The following is an 18,098-nucleotide window of genomic DNA, read 5'->3' on the forward strand; positions in this document are numbered from 1 at the left end:
GATGTTGAGCTTTTTTTCACATGTTTGTTAATGTATAAATATCTTCTTCTGAGAAGTGTCTTTGCCCACTTTTTGATGGGGTTGTTTTTTTCCTTGTAAATTTGTTTAAGTTCATTTTAGATTCTGGATATTAGACCTTTGTCAGATGGGTAGATTGCAAAAGTTTCCTCCCATTCTGTAGGTTGCCTGTTCTGATTGTGTCTTTTGTTGCGTAGAAGCTCTTCAGTTTAATTATATCCCATTTGTCAATTTTGGCATTTTTGTCTTGAAATCTTTGCCCATGCCTATGTCCTGAATGGTATTGCATAGGTTTTCTTCTAGGATTTTTATGGTTTTGGGTTTTACATTTAATTCTTTAATCCATCTTGAGTTAATTTTTGTATAAGGTATAAAGAAGGAGTCCAGTTTCAGTTTTCTGTATGGCTAGCCAATTTTCCCAGCACCATCTATTGAATAGGCGATCCTTTCCCCATTGCTTGTTTTTGTCAGGTTTGTTGAAGATCAGATGGTTGTAGATGTGTGGTGTTATTTCTGCGGTCTCTATTCTGTTCCATTGGCCTATATGTCTGTTTTGGTACCAGCATTGTTGTATTTTTATGTAGTCATATTTATCCTTTGCTTTCTTTATGGGTCTTACCTAGTCATTATATTTAAAGAATTATTCTCTTGTCCTTTTTTCATAATATTTTACAGTCATGTTTTTAAATATTTGATGATTTAATCCTTCTGATAATATTTAGTGTATAATGTGAGATAAAGACATAGTTTATTTTGAAATAGCCTACTACTTACCCCATCACTATTTAGTGAATAATCAACTCTTTTTAAATTACTTAGAATATCATATTTATCAAATATTAAATTCATTTACATACTGGAGTCCTTTTTATGCTTTATATTGTTTTCATTCATTAATTTGCCTCATAATCTTAATTTTTAAAACTGTAAATAACATCTTTATAATTTGGAAGCAACCTTTACCTCCTATTAGTGTTCCTCTATATTTATTGACTATTATTATTCATTTTATTCCAGATAGATTTTAGAATAATTTCATTAAATCATATAATTTTTCAAAACTATGAATTTTGGTTGCAAAGATAGTAAATTTGTTACTTATTCAGGAAGATATTTATTTATTTATTTGAGACTGAGCCTTGCTCTATCACCAGGCTGGAGTGCAGTGGCGTGATCTCAGCTCACTGCAACCTCTCCCTCCTGGATTCAAGCAATTTTCCTGCCTTAGCCTCTCAGGTAGCTGGGACTATAGGCACCACCACACCCAGCTAATTTTTGTATTTTTAGTAAAGATGAAGTTTCACCATGTTGGCCAGGATGGTCTCCGTCTCTTGACTTTGTGATCCACCTGCCTCGGCCTCCCAAAATGCTGGGATTACAGTCATGAACCACCATGCCAGGCCAAGAGATTTAATTTTTTAGTGAGTTCCCACAAAGAAACATTGTATTCCACTAAGTTTTTCTTGTATTATACAGGCTCTCTAAAGTATCTTGAGGTGTTTGTATTTGCGTGTCAATCAGTCAAGAATATTTATTGATTGTCAATTATGCATTAGTTAATAAGGAAGTACTCATGCAAAGTTCTGGAGTTATAATTATAAAAAACTATATGTGTGTGTAAATATTTGTAGATATAGGTAGTCTATGTGTGTATATATATTATATATATATATATCAAATGTAATCAGTCTCTACACTCATGGAGCTCGAATTCGAGTGGGGAAGATAGATATTAAAATGAACTGTTGCAAATATGTATGTAGTTATGAAGTGCACAGTATTGATGGGAATTTTATTTATTTATGGTGTTATTAAGTTCTGATCAGAAAAATGCCTGTTCACTTGAGATTGTTCAGCCAGGAGCAGCATATGCAGGCCTCCTGTTAGATGATACCCTTACCACTTTCAGTGAACTTAACAACAGCCGTCCATGGAAGGCCTTTCCTTGAAAGTGATGTGAAAAAGAAATACTAACTTTTTGTGTGATATACTCATCTAAATTCCAGAGGCCTTGGCTTGGCATCCATCCAGCTCTTTGGCACAGACTGTCTGCAGTCCCCTACATTTGACTCTGTAATGTGTTGGTAAATGTTAGCTGGCTGATGGGGAAAAAGATCTAAATTACAGAGCTTCCCAATTTCTGTGGTACAAATATTTCTACTGTATTAGTCCATTCTCACATGGCTCTAATGAACTATCTGAGACTGGGTAATTTATGAAGAAAAGAGGTTTAATTGACTCACAGTTATGGAGGCTTAACAGGAAGCATGACTGGGAGGTCATACTTCAGGATACTTACAGTCATGGCCGAAGGTGAAGGGGACACAAGCACGTCTTACCATGGTGCAACAGGAGAGAGCAAGAGAGAAAGGGGCAAGTGCAACACACTTTTAAACCATCAGATCTCATGAGAACTTACTATCACAAGAACAGCAAGGGGAAAGTCCACGCCCGTGTTTCAGTCACCTCCCCCAAGGCCCCTCCTCTGACACTTGGGGAATATAATTGGAGGTGAGATCTGGGTGTGGACGCAGAGCAAAACCATCCCATCTAGTAAATATAATTTCAAGTCATCATGCAGAATTCCTTCAAAAATTTCTCTAGCCACCATTATACTGACCTTCAAGGCTGAATCTGTCTCAGAGGAGACATCCCTCACTGGGCCACCGCTCCCCAAGGCACAGAAAGAAGTGACCTAGCAGTTTTCTGACACAAAGGGCATGATTAGAGCTCCCCAAACAGCTGCTAAGTCAGCTGTAGTATTAAACCCCTTCTCCCTACCTGATCCAAGGTTCAGTCCTCTGGCCACTGCCCCTCCTCCCCGCCTCCATGAAGATTATGCCTCATTAATCTGCAATCTTCTCTAGTCCTCAAGCTCTTTGGAAGCCAGAATGACTGCCATTCCTTCCACTCCCTTGTCATGCATATATTATGCCATAAACTGAAAGCTTTACTTTCCTCAAGGGAAACATTTGGAGCATGAATACCTTACTTTAAGAGTTAAAACAAAATTTAATACATTTTTTGCCCATTTTTCTTCTTGCTGTAATAGTACTGTTTTACTTAAGGCAATAAAGATGCTGCTGATCGACCAGAGAAAGGATCAAGAGTCCAGACAATTACAAATATTAATATTTTAGAAAGCTCAGTCTACTCTACTGCTTATAGTCAATGGACATTTTTCATCTGATTCCCATAAATCCTTTAACAATATCACATCATTTAACTAGTGTTTGTATTCATTGGTTTGAACCTGTGGTACACCTGTGGAGGGAAGTCTACTTTTGTTGTACACAGGGAAGAGAGGGAAGAAAGCATCAGGAAGCCTTCTCTAAAGAACCACCTGATTGGGTCACCAGGAGAATGTTTGGGGGAGTTCTAATTAAGCCCTTTGTGTTGAAAAACTGCTAGATCACCTTTTTGGTGCCATGGGGAGTAATCACTCTGTGAGGGATGCCTGAAAAACTGCTAGATCACCTTTTTGGTGCCATGGGGAGTAATCACTCTGTGAGGGATGCCTCCTTCGAGACACAGATTCAGCCTTAGAGTTCAGTATAATGGCGGCTAAAGAAATATTTGAAAAGTGAAGCAGAGGATGTTCAGAGAAGTGTTCTATTAGGATCCCTCATTCTTCCTCTCTTAGGTCTCCTGTTGTCTGTCATAAGATAATAAAATGAAGTACAGATATACCACAAGGGACTTGTCTCCATTTTGTGGTCAGTGAAAGGTAGATTGGCTATCCTAAAATCTAGAATTCTGTTTGGATTTTGGGCCATGTTATAGGTGATGTAAATAGGCTTCCTGAGGATATTCTTTGACAGGTTTCCTGAAGATGTTCCATAGTGGCCTCCAGGATAAATCTGAGCCACTGATTGATGTAAACTTGGAGTTCTCATTTCTTATGCTCTTTTAACTTACGTGGGGTAGATAAAATTAAGTCCTCTTGACAGCTAACATTTATTATTAAAACAGTAAAGCCTATTTCTAGCAATGCCACAGTGAGGATAAAAATAAAACCAAAAGTTGTATCTTTTATTTATTTTTTCCCTGATCCTTCCTGGAGATAGGTTACTTCTTATGAATATGACTCTAAAGACATTTGTCATCTTATGCAAAAAACAAACAAAAAAGAATTGGATAAAATAGGATAACTCAGATGCCTGCCCTACCCCAGGCCACATAGCTATTGACCTGGAGAAGGCAATAAAGGACGGTGTTGGATCTTAGCAGGACTCTGAGATAATCAGTGAACCCATGTCAAGATAGTGCACTCTGCTGACTTGGCAAGTCCTTCAGGTTCTTGGTACTCAGTTTATTGATGTTAGAATAGGGGATGGGTTTGAAGTTGTTGAATTCTAGAGTTCTATTCTTGGATTGTGTACAGAAATGGTTCACCCTCCCAAGTAGGTCAGTTGAACATTTTCTGACTTCTTAAACTTTGGGATGGTCTTTTTCTTCTTTAAATTACCTTGATGCAAGCTTTCTGGGCCTTTATCATGCTTGCCCTGATGAATTATTTGTGCATGTTGCTCTGCTATAGAACATTACAAGGCATTAGTAGATAAGAGCAGATAAGAGACAAATGAGCTAAGTGTGTAGATTCCTTACATCAAAGCCCATGGTCCTGCCAGACTTTCCTAGGTGTTGGGGTGCCGGTCATGGTGCATACCTCATCTTGACTCTAGGCGTCCTCCTGTACTCCAGGGCTCTCAACATCTCCTTGTCCTCTGCGCAGAGCATATAAGAACTTCTGGATTATTTGCAACTTGTGGAGGTTTCTGAAGCTGTGTTCCATTGAGGAGACGCTGGGTGGACAAGAACTTTACTTGCATCTTCTCTAATTCCTTCTTTTCCCTAGCAGGATCTACTATGGACAGAAGGGGGATGGTTATAGGGTTTCTTCTACGACCTAAAATAGACAAGTACATTTTTAAAGAAGAATATCCTTGCTATATATGTAATACAGTTGGGGTGTGTTTTAAAGGATTATTATCTTATTTACTATCCTATGGTTTTATTTCCCTTCATGTTTTCTTTTCTAGCACTATTTGCATTTTTGTTTTTTCCTGATACTGTAACTAGTGCATAAAAGTTTGAGGCACATATTATTTACATACTCGTACTCTTAAAGTGTTTCCCTACAAATAACTTATGAATTGCAAAGGAAGAGATGAGTAGCTTTTCAGTAGTGAAACCTTATGGACCTACCTTAGCCAAGTTCTCAAAGTCAGTATCATCATTAATAGGACAAGCTAATATCATATACCCTGATGGGATGCACTGAGAAGGATGTGGTATTTCAGCCCCAAATGTGTTACATAAACCCATTTGTGAGAAAGCATCAGACAGATTTAAATCGAGGAATATTTTACAAAATAACTACCCTCCATTCTTCAAAAACATAAAAATAAAAAAAGATAAAAGAAGGTTTATGAACTACTCTGGGAGATTAAAGGAGACTAAACAGACATGCCAATTAAATACAAGGTATAATCTTAAATTAATAAGACTGTTGGAAGAATTTGAATGTAGACTGTAGATTAGATGATAATACTGTATTAGTGTTAACTTTCCCAAATTTGATTATTGTACTTTGGTTACTTAAGAGAAAGCCCTATTTTTCTTAAGAAATAACACAGCAGAGAACTAAGGGATAAAATATCATGATGTCTACAAGCTTACTATAAAATGGTTCAGAAAAAAGAAATGTCTGGATGTGGAGAGAGTGAGAAAGCAAAGTGGGAAAATATTAACACGTACAGGAAGCATATACAGGAGTTCTGTGAACAATTATAAATTTTCTGTGAGTTAAAGGTCTTTTGAAAATAAAAGGTAAAACAGAAAAGAAAGAAAACAGGCTCCAGGAGCACAGGTTTATTGTATGACTTCCCCTTCCACTGCTCCACGGAAATGACCAATTCTGACATCATTGATGCCCAATTTGTTGCTAAATCATTAGACATTCTTCAGTGATGATCTTATTCGACCTTTCAAAAATAGCTGGTGATATTCACCATTCACTTCTTTTTTAACTTGCTCTTCCTGTGACTTTTCTAACAACTCACTTCCCTTTATTATTTTATAACCAGTCTCTTTGAGGCCCCTCTTTGCCATCTCTACACTTTAAGTGTTGGTGTTTTTTGGAATTCTGTCCTAGGCTGTCTTTTCTTCTGAGTCTATACATTCTTCCTGGGTGTTTACTCCATAATTTGTAGATCTGTTCAGGTTGCTCTTGGGTTTCAGACTTATACATGCCATACTCTGTGGATCTCTCCTTTGGTTATTCCTCTGGGCATATCAAAATCAACCTATTCCAAATTTGTTATCTTTCTTACCTTCCTTGATCCTACCCTGGTTTCCCCCAGACCTGGTCATTTTTCATTGTGTCTATCTCAGAGAAATGTTGCCAAGATCATCCATTACTCATACCAAGACCTGGACTTGACACTTCTTTATTCTTACCTCTATAAATATCTTCCTCTTTACAGCCAGAATAAACATGTAACAAGATCCATCTAAAAGTCTTGCATTAGTCATTCAGCCTACATGATAGAGCCCAAACTGTTGAGCATGGATATGATTCTTCATTATGTAGCTTCAGTTTTCTTTTCTTCTTTTATCTGCTGCCACTCTCACATTCTCTCTTTTCTAACCATCTGAAATTCTTTCAGTTTCTCAAAGATGCTGGATTACCTTTAGATTTTTCCTCCAAGACCTTGCATGTATTGTTAATTAGCCTTATCATGAACCCTACTTATTTCTGCTACCTGGGAAACTTTTTTTATGGGACTTGCTCTTTCACCCTCTCTTTTGTTTTTTAAATTTTACTTTAAGTTCTGGGATACATGTACAGAACATACAGGTTTGTTACATAGGTATACACGTGCCATGGTGTTTTGCTGCACCCATCAACCAGTCATCTAGATTAGGTATTTCTCCTAATGCTATCCCACCCCTAGCCCCTTAGCCCCCCAGCCCCTGACAGGCCCTGGTGTGTGATGTTCCCTTCCCTGTGTCCATGTGTTCTCACTGTTCAACTCCCACTTATGAGTGAGAATGTGTGGTATTTGTTTTTCTGTTCCTGTGTTAGTTTGCTGAGAATGATGGTTTCTAGCTTCATCCATATCCCTGCAAAGGACATGAATTCATCCTTTTTTATGGCTACATAGTATTTCATGGTGTATATGTGCCACATTTTCTTAATTCAGTTTATCATTAATGGGCATTTGGATTGGTTCCAAATCTTTGCTATTGTGAATAGTGCTGCAGTAAACGTACATGTGCATGTGTCTTTATTGTAGAATGATTTATAATCCTTTGGGTGTATATCCACTAACAGGATTGCTGGGTCAAATGGTATTTCTGATTCTAGATCCTTAAGGAATCACCACATTGTCTTCCATGGTGGTTGAACTAATTTACAGTCCCAACAAGAGTGTAACAGCATTCCTATTTCTCCACAGCCTCTCCAGCATCTGTTGTTTCTTGACTTTTTAATGATCACCATTCTAACTGGCATGACATGGTATCTTGTTGTGGTTTTAATTTGCATTTCTCTAATGAACAGTGATGATGAGCTTTCTTTCATGTTTGTTGGCTGCATAAATGTCTTCTTTTGAGAAATGTCTGTTCATATCCTTTGTCCACTTTTTGATGGGGTTGTTTGTTTTTTTTTCTTGTAACTTTGTTTAAGTTCCTTGTAGATTCTGAATATTAGCCCTTTGTCAGATGGATAGATTGCAAAAATTTTCTCCCATTCTGTATGCTGCCTGTTCACTCTGATGATGGTTTCTTTTGCTGTGCAGAAGCACTTTAGTTTAATTAAATCCCACTTGTCAATTCTGGCTTTTGTTGCCATTTTTTTTGGTGTTTTAGTCATGAAATCTTTGCCCATGCCTATGTCCTGAATGGTATTGCCTAGGTTTTCTTCTAGGGTTTTTATGATTTTTGGTCTTATGTTTAAGTCTTTAATCCATCTTGAGTTAATTTTTGTATAAGGTGTAAAGAAGGGGTCCAGTTTCAGTTTTCTGCATATGGCTAGCCAGTTTTCCCAACACTATTTATTAAATAGGGAATCCTTTCCCCATTGCTTGTTTTTGTCAGGTTTGTCAAAGATCAGATGGTTGTAGATGTGTGGCATTATTTCTGAGGCCTCTGTTCTGTTCCATTGGTCTATATATATATCTGTTTTGGTACCAGTACCATGCTCTTTTGGTTACTATACACTTGTAGTATAATTTGAAGTCAGGTAGTGTGATACCTCCAGCTTTGTTCTTTTTGATTAGGATTGTCTTGGCTATATGGGCTCTTTTTTGGTTTCATATGAAATTTAAAGTCTTTTTTTCTAATTATGTGAAGTGAAGAAAGTCAATGGTAGCTTGATGGGGATAGCATTGAATCTATAAATTACTTTGGGCAGTATGGCCATTTTCACAATATTGATTCTTCCTATCCATGAGCATGGAATGTTTTTCCATTTGTTTGTGTCTTCTTTTATTTCCTTGAGCAGTGGTTTGTAGTTCTCCTTGAAGAGGTCTTTCACAACCATTGTTAAGTTGTATTTCTAGGTATTTTAGTCTCTTTGTAGCGATTGTGAACGGGAGTTCACTCACGACTTGGCTCTCTGTTTGTTTATTATTGGTGTATAGGAAAGCTTGTGATTTTTGCACATTGATTTTATATCCTGAAACTTTGCTGAAGTTACTTATCAACTTAAGGAGGTTTGGGGCTGAGACGATGGGGTTTTCTAGATATACAATCACGTGAGCTGCAAACAGAGACAATTTGACTTCCTCTCTTCCTATTTGAATATCCTTTATTTCTTTCTCTTGTCTGATTGCCCTGGCCAGAACTTCCAATACTGTGTTGAATAGGAATGGTGAGAGAGGGCATCCTTGTCTTGTGCAGGTTTTTAAAGGGAATGATTCCAGCTTTTGCCCATTCAGTATGATGTTGGCTATGGGTTTGTCATAAATAGTTCTTATTATTTTGAGATATGTTATATCAGCACCCAGCTTATTGAGAGTTTTTAACATGAAGGGGAGTTAAATTTTATTGAAGGACTTTTCTGCATCTATTGAAATAATCATGTGGGTTATTTTTGTCATTGTTTCTGTTTATGTGATGCATTACATGTATTGATTTGTGTATGTTGAACCAGCCTTGCATCCCAGGGATGAAACTGACTTGATCATGGTGGATAAGCTTTTTAATGTGCTGCTGGATTCAGTTGGTCAGTATTTTACTGAGGATTTTTGCATCGACGTTCATCAGGGATATTGGCCTGAATTTTTTGTGTGTCCTTGTTGTGTCTCTGCCAGGTTTTGGTATGAGGATAATGCTGACCTCATAAAATGAGTTAGGGAGGAGTCTCTGTTTTTCTATTGTTCAGAATAATTTCAGAGGGAAAGGTACCAGCTCCTGTTTGTACCTCTGGTAAAATTGAGCTATGAATCTGTCTGGTCCTGGGCTTTTTTGGTTGGTAGGCTATTAATTACTGCCTCAATTTCAGAACTTCTTATTGGTCTATTCAGGGATTTGATTCTTTCCTGGTTTAGTCTTGGGAGGGTGTATGTGTCCAGGTATTTATCCGTTTATTCTAGATCTTCTAGTGTATTTGCGTAGAAGTGTTTATAGTATTCTCTAATGGTAGTTTGTATTTCTGTGGGATCAGTGATGATATCCCCTTTATCATTTTTTATTGTGTCTATTTGATTCTTCTCTCTTTTCTTTTCTATTAGTCTAGCTAGTGGTCTATTTTGTTAATCTTTTCAAACAACCACCTCCTGGATTCATTGATTTTTTTGAAGAGCTTTTCTTGTCTCTATCTCCCTCAGTTCTGCTCTGATCTTAGTTTTTTCTCGTCTTCTGCTTGCTTTTGAATTTGTGTGCGTTTGCTTCTCTGGTCTTTTAATTGTGATATTAGGGTGTTGATTTTAGATCTTTCCCACTTTCTCCTGTGGGCATTTAGTGCTATAAACTTCCCTCTATACACTGCTTTAGGTGTGCCCCAGAGATTCTAGTACATTGTGTCTTTGTTCTCATTGGTTTCAAAGAACTTATTTATTTCTGCCTTAATTTCATTATTTACGCTACCTGAGTAACTTCTACTTAGATTCAGATCACAGCTTCAGGGTCACTTACTGTGTGCAGCATGTCTCATTCTCTTATATCCTGTACATCAGGAACATTCTGTACTTTCTGTGGCACACACTTATCACACTTTTATATCAGTCTCTTTCAGGTGTCCTCACTGGATTGTCAACTTGAGAGATCAGGTCTGTCTACTTCATAGCTGCACCCCTAGTGCTTAGCAAAGTGCCTGGCAAATAGTAGATGCTTAATAAAAAATTTTGAATGTATGAATGAGTAATTGCAATCCATGGCAAAAGCAGATATTAGAGAACCTTACTCTTATTATGCATGTACATTTGCCCACTGATTCATAACAACTTTGTGTTATAAGGAATCCCAGAAGACCATTAGTCCAAAGAATTAAACACTGCAAGTGATTATCTTGCTTCTGTCTGACTCTTAGAGTCATTTACTCTATTTTGACTGCAGTTACTTTAGCATGAGTTCACTTTCCATAGCTTGCACCAATTGCTTTTTGTTCTTTGCCTCGAAACATCAGAATAGGTCTGTTTCCTTGTCCATGTTTTAATCATTCACATAGTTGAAATCAGCTAACCTGCGTCTTTCTACTCTCAGCCTTCTTTTCTTCAGCACAAACACCTCCAGTTCCTTCAACTTTTATATGTGAAAAGTTGCTTAATATAGAGCATGCTATTTTGCCAATGTCCCGTATGAAGAATGGCATCCATAATTTGACAAAACATTCACAACATAGTGTAAGAACAATGTATAGTCATGACTGCATTAACCTGGCTATTAAATAGTTTGCATACTGATGAGGCTAAATACATTGATCCTCTAACCTTTGCTTCTACAAATATTATTATTAATAGTGATTATAAGAGTTATTACCATACCTAACATATATTGAACACATATAGTATAATAAGCACTTTTCACATAGTACTTTATTTGTTACTTAAAACTCAGTGAAGTGTGTAGTAACAATATGCCCTTTTAACAGATGAGGAAATAATTTGCCCAAGGTCACATAACTAAGGAATGGTGGTTCCAGGAATGGCTATAATATGCTGCTAAACTGTTACTAGGTTTTGTCTTGACTGATATCCTTCAATCAGTTAATTTTAGCACTTAAAACTCAATGAAGTATGTAATAACAATATGTCCTGTTAACAGATGAGGAAATAATTTTCCCAAGGTCACATAACTAAGGAATGATGGTTCCAGGAATGTCTATCATATACTACTAAACTCTTGCTAGGTTTTGTCTTGACTGATAGCTTTCAATCAGTTAATTTTAGGCTCTGATTAAAATGGTTTTAACATGATGTGTGATTACCTTATTGTAAACCTGTGGAACTTTTGTTAGATAATCAATATCTAACATCTTAAAAGACTGGTAAATTCAGAGATTGAATTCCTTGTTTATGAAAACATGCATTTACATCACATCACCAAAAAGTTGCATTGAGATGACAGAGGCACAGAAAAAAATTTTTTTTTAATTTCCATAGTGTACTCGAGGGCAGGGAAAATATTGTGACTGACACAACAGGAATGGATTTGGGCATGTTATGAGTCGTATAGATGTGGAGGGACCATGAACTCTTCTTGAGTTGAGGAGCCCACATCCCCTATAGAAGCAAAACAGAGGATTCAAAAAATGAAAATTTCCAAGAGAACTTCATAAAGTCACCAAAATTAAAAGCAGAAATGGGTCCAAGGGCAGTCAGCCTATAAATTACTTCAAGTTCTGTGGAACTACTAATCCTAACTTTTTGGTAGCTGCCTCCAGTCTTTGCCTCCAGAATCAAGCTGTATTTTCCAAACAGAGCTGTGTTACAGATATTCCCAGAGCAGGCAGCAGGCCTGAGAAACAGTAAGATGGCTGTACATTGGTGGCTGCTATGAGAATTAGGAGAACCTGTCCCCAGAAATCCTGTACAATGCACTCCTGCATGAAAGTCCAGACTCCAGTCTCCCCTCCTTCACCAGCACTACTTCAGCCAGGGCTCCTTGAACCAGAATCTTCCATATACCACCAGAACAGTCATGATTCTCACTGAGGCTAGAAAATAAATTTCAACTACAAATACTAAACAATCTAGTATTGTATTGTGTTTACAAGTATGAGGATATGACCAGGAATTCTCAACTACTCATAGAAATTGTCCTAAGTAAAGAAAGTGTAGGATTTTCCTCAAGGAATTGAGTTACTGCATGGTTCAACACTGAAAAGGAAATTAATATAATTATTAGTTTCATGGCATAAGAACAGGCTAATGGAAAAAAAAGTCAAAGTTCTTGAACATTAGATACATTAAAAACAAATCTCTCAGTAGATGAGTTGACTAGCAACGAACACAGAATTGACTGAGTAGGAGGAAGAGAAAGATGGAAATATTGTAGGGAAAAATATATGGGTTAAAATGACTAAACATGAGCTCACCCTCACTCCATGTTCTTTTTGTATCAAACAAATACAGCATTCATATTCTTTTCAAATAACAATTAAATACAAAAATTGACCGTAATAAAGCCGCAAGGAAAATCTCAATGGATTCCAACAAGTAAAAATCACACAGCCCATAATCTTTGACTACAATAGTCATTAAACTGGAAAGTAACAACAACAACAAAAATCCTAACATATCTGCTCACATTTTTGAGTAAGAGATAACTAAAATCAAAGTTCCAAATTAATTTAATATGAAGGACAGTAAGAGGTTTGCTGATGGAAAGAGGTACTCTGTGTACTTCTAGAAGTACATTCTTTAACCCAAGCATATATGTGTAGATGGTTCTTCTGCTATTAAAAGTGAATGAAGTTGAGCTACTTGACTAGTAACAAGTAGATATCCTTGCACAAAACTGGAAAGGTTTCACGATCTTTAAAACTTTAAAGAAGTTTAATAATTTTACATTTTTGGATATTGCTTTTTGGTAAATACTTTAATAAAAATATTTTAAAGTTGCTACTGAACTTTCATCTTTAAATAACTTAAGCATATCTGAAGACTCTCAAATTAAGACGATATAGTCTTCTCAGTGTGTTCTGAATGATAACAAAAGCTTTATAGTCAGCAGGATTATCGGCAATAAAGAGATAGAAGTAAGTTTAATGTGCCAAAAGCAGTTGCAACCAAAGCCAACATTGACAAATGGGGTCTAATCAAGCCAAAGAGCTTCTTCACAGCAAAATAAACTATCATCAGAGTGAACAGGCAACCTACAGAATGGAAGAAAATTTTTGCAATCTACCCATCTGACAAAAGTCTAATATCCAGAATCTACAAGGAACTTAAACACATTTACAAGAAAAAAACCATCAAAAACTGGGCAAAAGATATGAACAGACACTTCTCAAAAGAAGACATTTATGCAGCCAACAAACATATGAAAAAAGCTCAACATCACTGATCATTAGAGAAATGCAAATCAAAAGCACAAAGAGATACCAACTCACGCTAGTCAGAATGGCGATTATTGAAAAGTAAAGTAATAATAGAGGTGGTGGAGAAATAGGAACACTTTTATACTGTTGGTGGAAATGCAAATTAGTTCAACCATTGTGGAAGACAGTGTGGTGATTCCTCAAGGATGTAGAATGAGAAATACCATTTGACCCAGCAGTCCCATTACTGGGTATATAGCCAAAGGATTGTAAATCATTCTACTATAAAGACATTTGCACGTATATGTTTATTGCAGCACTATTTACAATATCAAAGTCATGGAACCAATCCAAATCCCCATCAATGATAGACTGGATAAAGAAAATGTGGTACATGTACACCATGGAATACTATGCAGCCATAAAAAGGAATGAGATCATGTCCTTTGCAGGGACATTGATGAAGCTGGAAGCCGTCTTCCTCAGCAAACTAATACAGGAACAGAAAACCAAACACCACATGTTCTCACTCAAAAGTGGGAGTTGAACAGTGAGAACACATGGACAAAGAGAGGGGAACAACGTATACTGGGATGAGTCGGGGTGGTGGGAAGGGGAGGAAGAGTATGCAGGGCTTAAAACCTAGATGATGGGTTGAGAGGTGCAGCAAATCATCATGGCACACACGTATACCTAGGTAACAAACCTACACATTCTGCAGTTGTATCCCAGAACTTAAAGTAAAGAAAGAAAAAAGAAACAAGTTTAATGAAAATATTATTTTGAAGAAATAGTGAATAATAATAATGAAACCATTATTGCATGTGTTATCACCTCAGTTTTCATCATCTCAAAGTTTAGTTGGAATATTAACTATACTTTGTATATTTCTGAAATATTTGCTTAGAATATCTTATATTAGAACATATTAAAATAGTATGTAATACAAACGGATTCTTAACTAGTCAAAATCAATTATTGATGTCATGCAATATTTGGGAGTTTCTGAATCAATCTTGAGTTCATATGTTTTAAACAACTATATTCATTTATAAACAATGTAATTTTTTTAAAGGATTTGGAAACATCTCACCACGCACAGAAGGTGGCAAAATATTCTGTATCATCTATGCCTTACTGGGAATTCCCCTCTTTGGTTTTCTCTTGGCTGGAGTTGGAGATCAACTAGGCACCATATTTGGAAAAGGAATTGCCAAAGTGGAAGATACGTTTATTGTGAGTATGATAGATATTTAACTATATATATTTATTGCTTGATTTTTTAAAAAAATACATCTTTTCTGTCACCTCAGATACAATTAGACATTCAATTATTAGGATTTCCATAACAATTTATATGTATCTCTATTGGCATGTAACTCACTGTATTTTAATTATGGTTATACTTAATCTGAATGAATAAATTAATGCATGAGAAAAACTCAAAAGTATAAACAGAAAAAAGTAGAAATTCAAAAGTCTTAGATTCAAATTTCTTTTCCTCCTTTTTTTTTTTTTTTTTTTTTAGACAGTCTTGCTCTGTCACCCACGCTGCAGAGCAATGGTGCAATGGTGCAATGGTGCAATCTTGGCTCACTGCAATCCCCACCTCCCAGGTTCAAGCAATTCTCCTGAGTAGCTGGAATTATAGGCATCCATCACAACGCCTGGCTAATTTTGTATTTTTTAGTAGAGATGGGGTTTCGCTATGTTGGCCAGGCTGGTCTTGAACTCCTGACCTCAAATGATCTGCCCGTCTTGGGCTCCCAAAGTGCTGGGATTACAGGCTTGAGCCACACTGTCCAGCCAGATTTAAATTTCATATGTAGTGTCTCCTAGCTGTATTCTCTTAAACTAGTTATTATCCCATCAAATCTACATTTTCTTATTTGTATAACTTGAATAATGATACTATGGAGGCATCATTCTGAGGGTTGGTGGCAATATAAATTTAACTTTAACATAAGTAGTAAAAGACTGACAGTACTTTATTATTTAAAATTTGTTTTGATACCCTTATAAAGCCCCTTTGGGAAAGATGTAGTCTAAATAGCAAACATAATAAAGGTGATCATATAACTTAATTCAGTAATGCCATTGATAGAAATATATCTACACAATGTAATTTAGTAGAACCAAAGGTGTAGTATACGTGGAGATCTTCAAGTTGTATTACAGTCAACAAAAAAATGAAAAAGCTTTTGTTAGAATTTTAAGTGAAAAATACTACTACTCTTAAGATTATAAGCTTGAGTTCTTGGAAGAAAATTATGGAAAAAGTAACTGTTCCTGTTAGAAGGTGGGATTATAAAGGATTTGTTACTTCTAGCACCACTATTGCAAATAAATTTTGTTCATTGTTTAGTAATGTTTATACTTTCACACAAAGTTCAATAAAATATTTATATTTAACTCTACTGATGAAATAAAATATTGAGTATTATTTTCTCAATTTGGATTACAGCTCCAGTTTTAGCACTAATCATGTTTCAGATTTAAGATCAAAGTTAGATCTCAAACATTTTGTTCAACATTGTGTTGAAGTAGAATAACACATAGTTATTCCAAAATTGGAGTTTTATTCTTTTTTGTATTATACTTTTATTTAAAATAATTCTCTGTTTATGTTAATCAAGAGGGTAAATTGGCGACATAAACATGGTAATGTTGAATTCTTCATTCATTCATTCAACAAATTGTTGAGTGCCTCTCCTAGATGCTGGGTAATATTTTTTTATGTTGCATATACACCAGTGCATAAACAAACAAGTTCCATGCCGTTATGGTGATGACATTCCAGTGATCATGGTTCAGTGTTTGGTACCAAGTATTATTCTATAATCTTTATAAACATGAACTCATTTAACTCTCACATGTAAGATGAGGATGGTTGACTAGAGGAATATCTATGTACCCTTTCCATTCTGTGATTTCATAGGTCTTTAAAAATTCTCAAGCTCTAACATTCTGTGATTTTCATATGGTGCAGTTTGTGACCTATATTTTTTACAGTAAATAGGACTGATTCAGTCAGACTTAAAATATATAGTAACTAACCTCAAATAGAAAGCTGGATATAAACTGTTATATATACCAACCTCATTTAATACATTACACTATTGAGTCTTTTTATTGGAGAAAGAGATTTAAAAAAATGGGTATTCTGATGACAGCTATGGCCTAGGGATATTGAAGACTTATCCTTACTTGCTAATCATATAGCTTTGTTAGTTATACAATTTAGTACCATAGAACAGAGAAACAATTCACCTGGTTCATGTTGGAATCTAACTGTGGAGGTTAAGCTGTTAGTATTATGCTGTAATCAATTAAATTAATGATAGGAAAAAGTGATGGAAGTGACAGAAAAAAACTTTATGAAATTAACATTTATCAGTGAACAATTGTAAATACTTAATTCTTGTTTCAGTGTCTCCATTTTCATATGGTTCTGGATTGTATTTGGCGTGCAATCAGTTTTATGTATGACTATAGAAATATTTCAAAAGTATTTTAGATAAACAAATAATGATGGAAATCTAAAATTGCATTCTCAGGGCAAATGTAATTTGCCTTTTCAAAAGAATTTTACCTGTTGTAAAGCTATGTGAGGATAAAGTAGCATCATTATTAGCATTGATTGATTTATTGATGATACCTAATTTTCATAAGTAAAGAAGTATAAAAGAAAATAAAATAACATGCTTACTTGCTAATTTGCTCATAATAGTGTATAGGTTAACTTTGCAGGTATGCAAATAATTTCTCTCTGTCTCTCTTTGTCTCTCTCTCCCCATATACATATGTGTGTGTATATACATATACATATATACACACACACACACACCTTTCTGTCTCATCCCTAGAAGTGGAATGTTAGTCAGACCAAGATTCGCATCATCTCAACAATCATATTTATACTGTTTGGCTGTGTACTCTTTGTGGCTCTGCCTGCGATCATATTCAAACACATAGAAGGCTGGAGTGCCCTGGACGCCATTTATTTTGTGGTTATCACTCTAACAACTATTGGATTTGGTGACTACGTTGCAGGTAAGCTTTTCCTGGCACCCATGTTAATCTTCTAACAGGGGTTTATTAGATAGATTTTTCACTTAAGTTTATAACAAAACACAAGGGCTGGATGGGTTTTCTTTTTTTTTTTTTTTTTATTTTATTTTATTTTTTTTATTATACTTTAAGTTCTAGGGTACATGCTGGATGGGTTTTCTAGGGCTGCCATACCCAAGTACCATAAAGTGGGTGGCTTTAAACAAAGCAAATTCCTTGTCTCACAAAAGTTGGAAATCAAGGTGCCAGTAGGTCCATGATCCCTCTGAGACTCAGTAGAATTTTTCTTAGCCTCTTCCTAATTTCTGGTAGAGGCCATCAGTCCTTGGCCATTCTTGGCTTGCAGCTGTATCACTCCCATCTCTATCTCCTTCAACACATGTTTTTCTTCTTGTGTCTCTCTGTCTCTGCAGCCAAATTCCCTTTTGCTTATCAACATACCAGTCAAATTATATTATAGGCCCACTCTACCCAAGTATAACATAACCACATCTTACCTAATTACACTTACAAGAGCCTT

General features: G+C 35.9%; 1 protein-coding gene across 3 annotated transcripts in view; it reads left to right on the top strand.

Moving 5' to 3' along the window:
• Positions 1-18,098, top strand: part of KCNK2 (potassium channel, two pore domain subfamily K, member 2) — a 251,022-nt gene that overhangs the window by 164,243 nt on the left and 68,681 nt on the right. For all 3 annotated transcript variants that reach the window (XM_011929417.1, XM_011929416.1, XM_011929418.1), the window contains exons 4-5: positions 14,583-14,743; positions 17,374-17,560. In XM_011929417.1, the coding sequence (XP_011784807.1) occupies positions 14,583-14,743; positions 17,374-17,560 (348 nt within the window). The remainder of the gene's footprint in view (positions 1-14,582; positions 14,744-17,373; positions 17,561-18,098) is intronic.

The sequence above is a fragment of the Colobus angolensis genome, unplaced genomic scaffold, assembly GCF_000951035.1.
Source record: "Colobus angolensis palliatus isolate OR3802 unplaced genomic scaffold, Cang.pa_1.0 Scaffold81, whole genome shotgun sequence".
In the NCBI taxonomy this organism is placed as follows: domain Eukaryota; kingdom Metazoa; phylum Chordata; class Mammalia; order Primates; family Cercopithecidae; genus Colobus; species Colobus angolensis.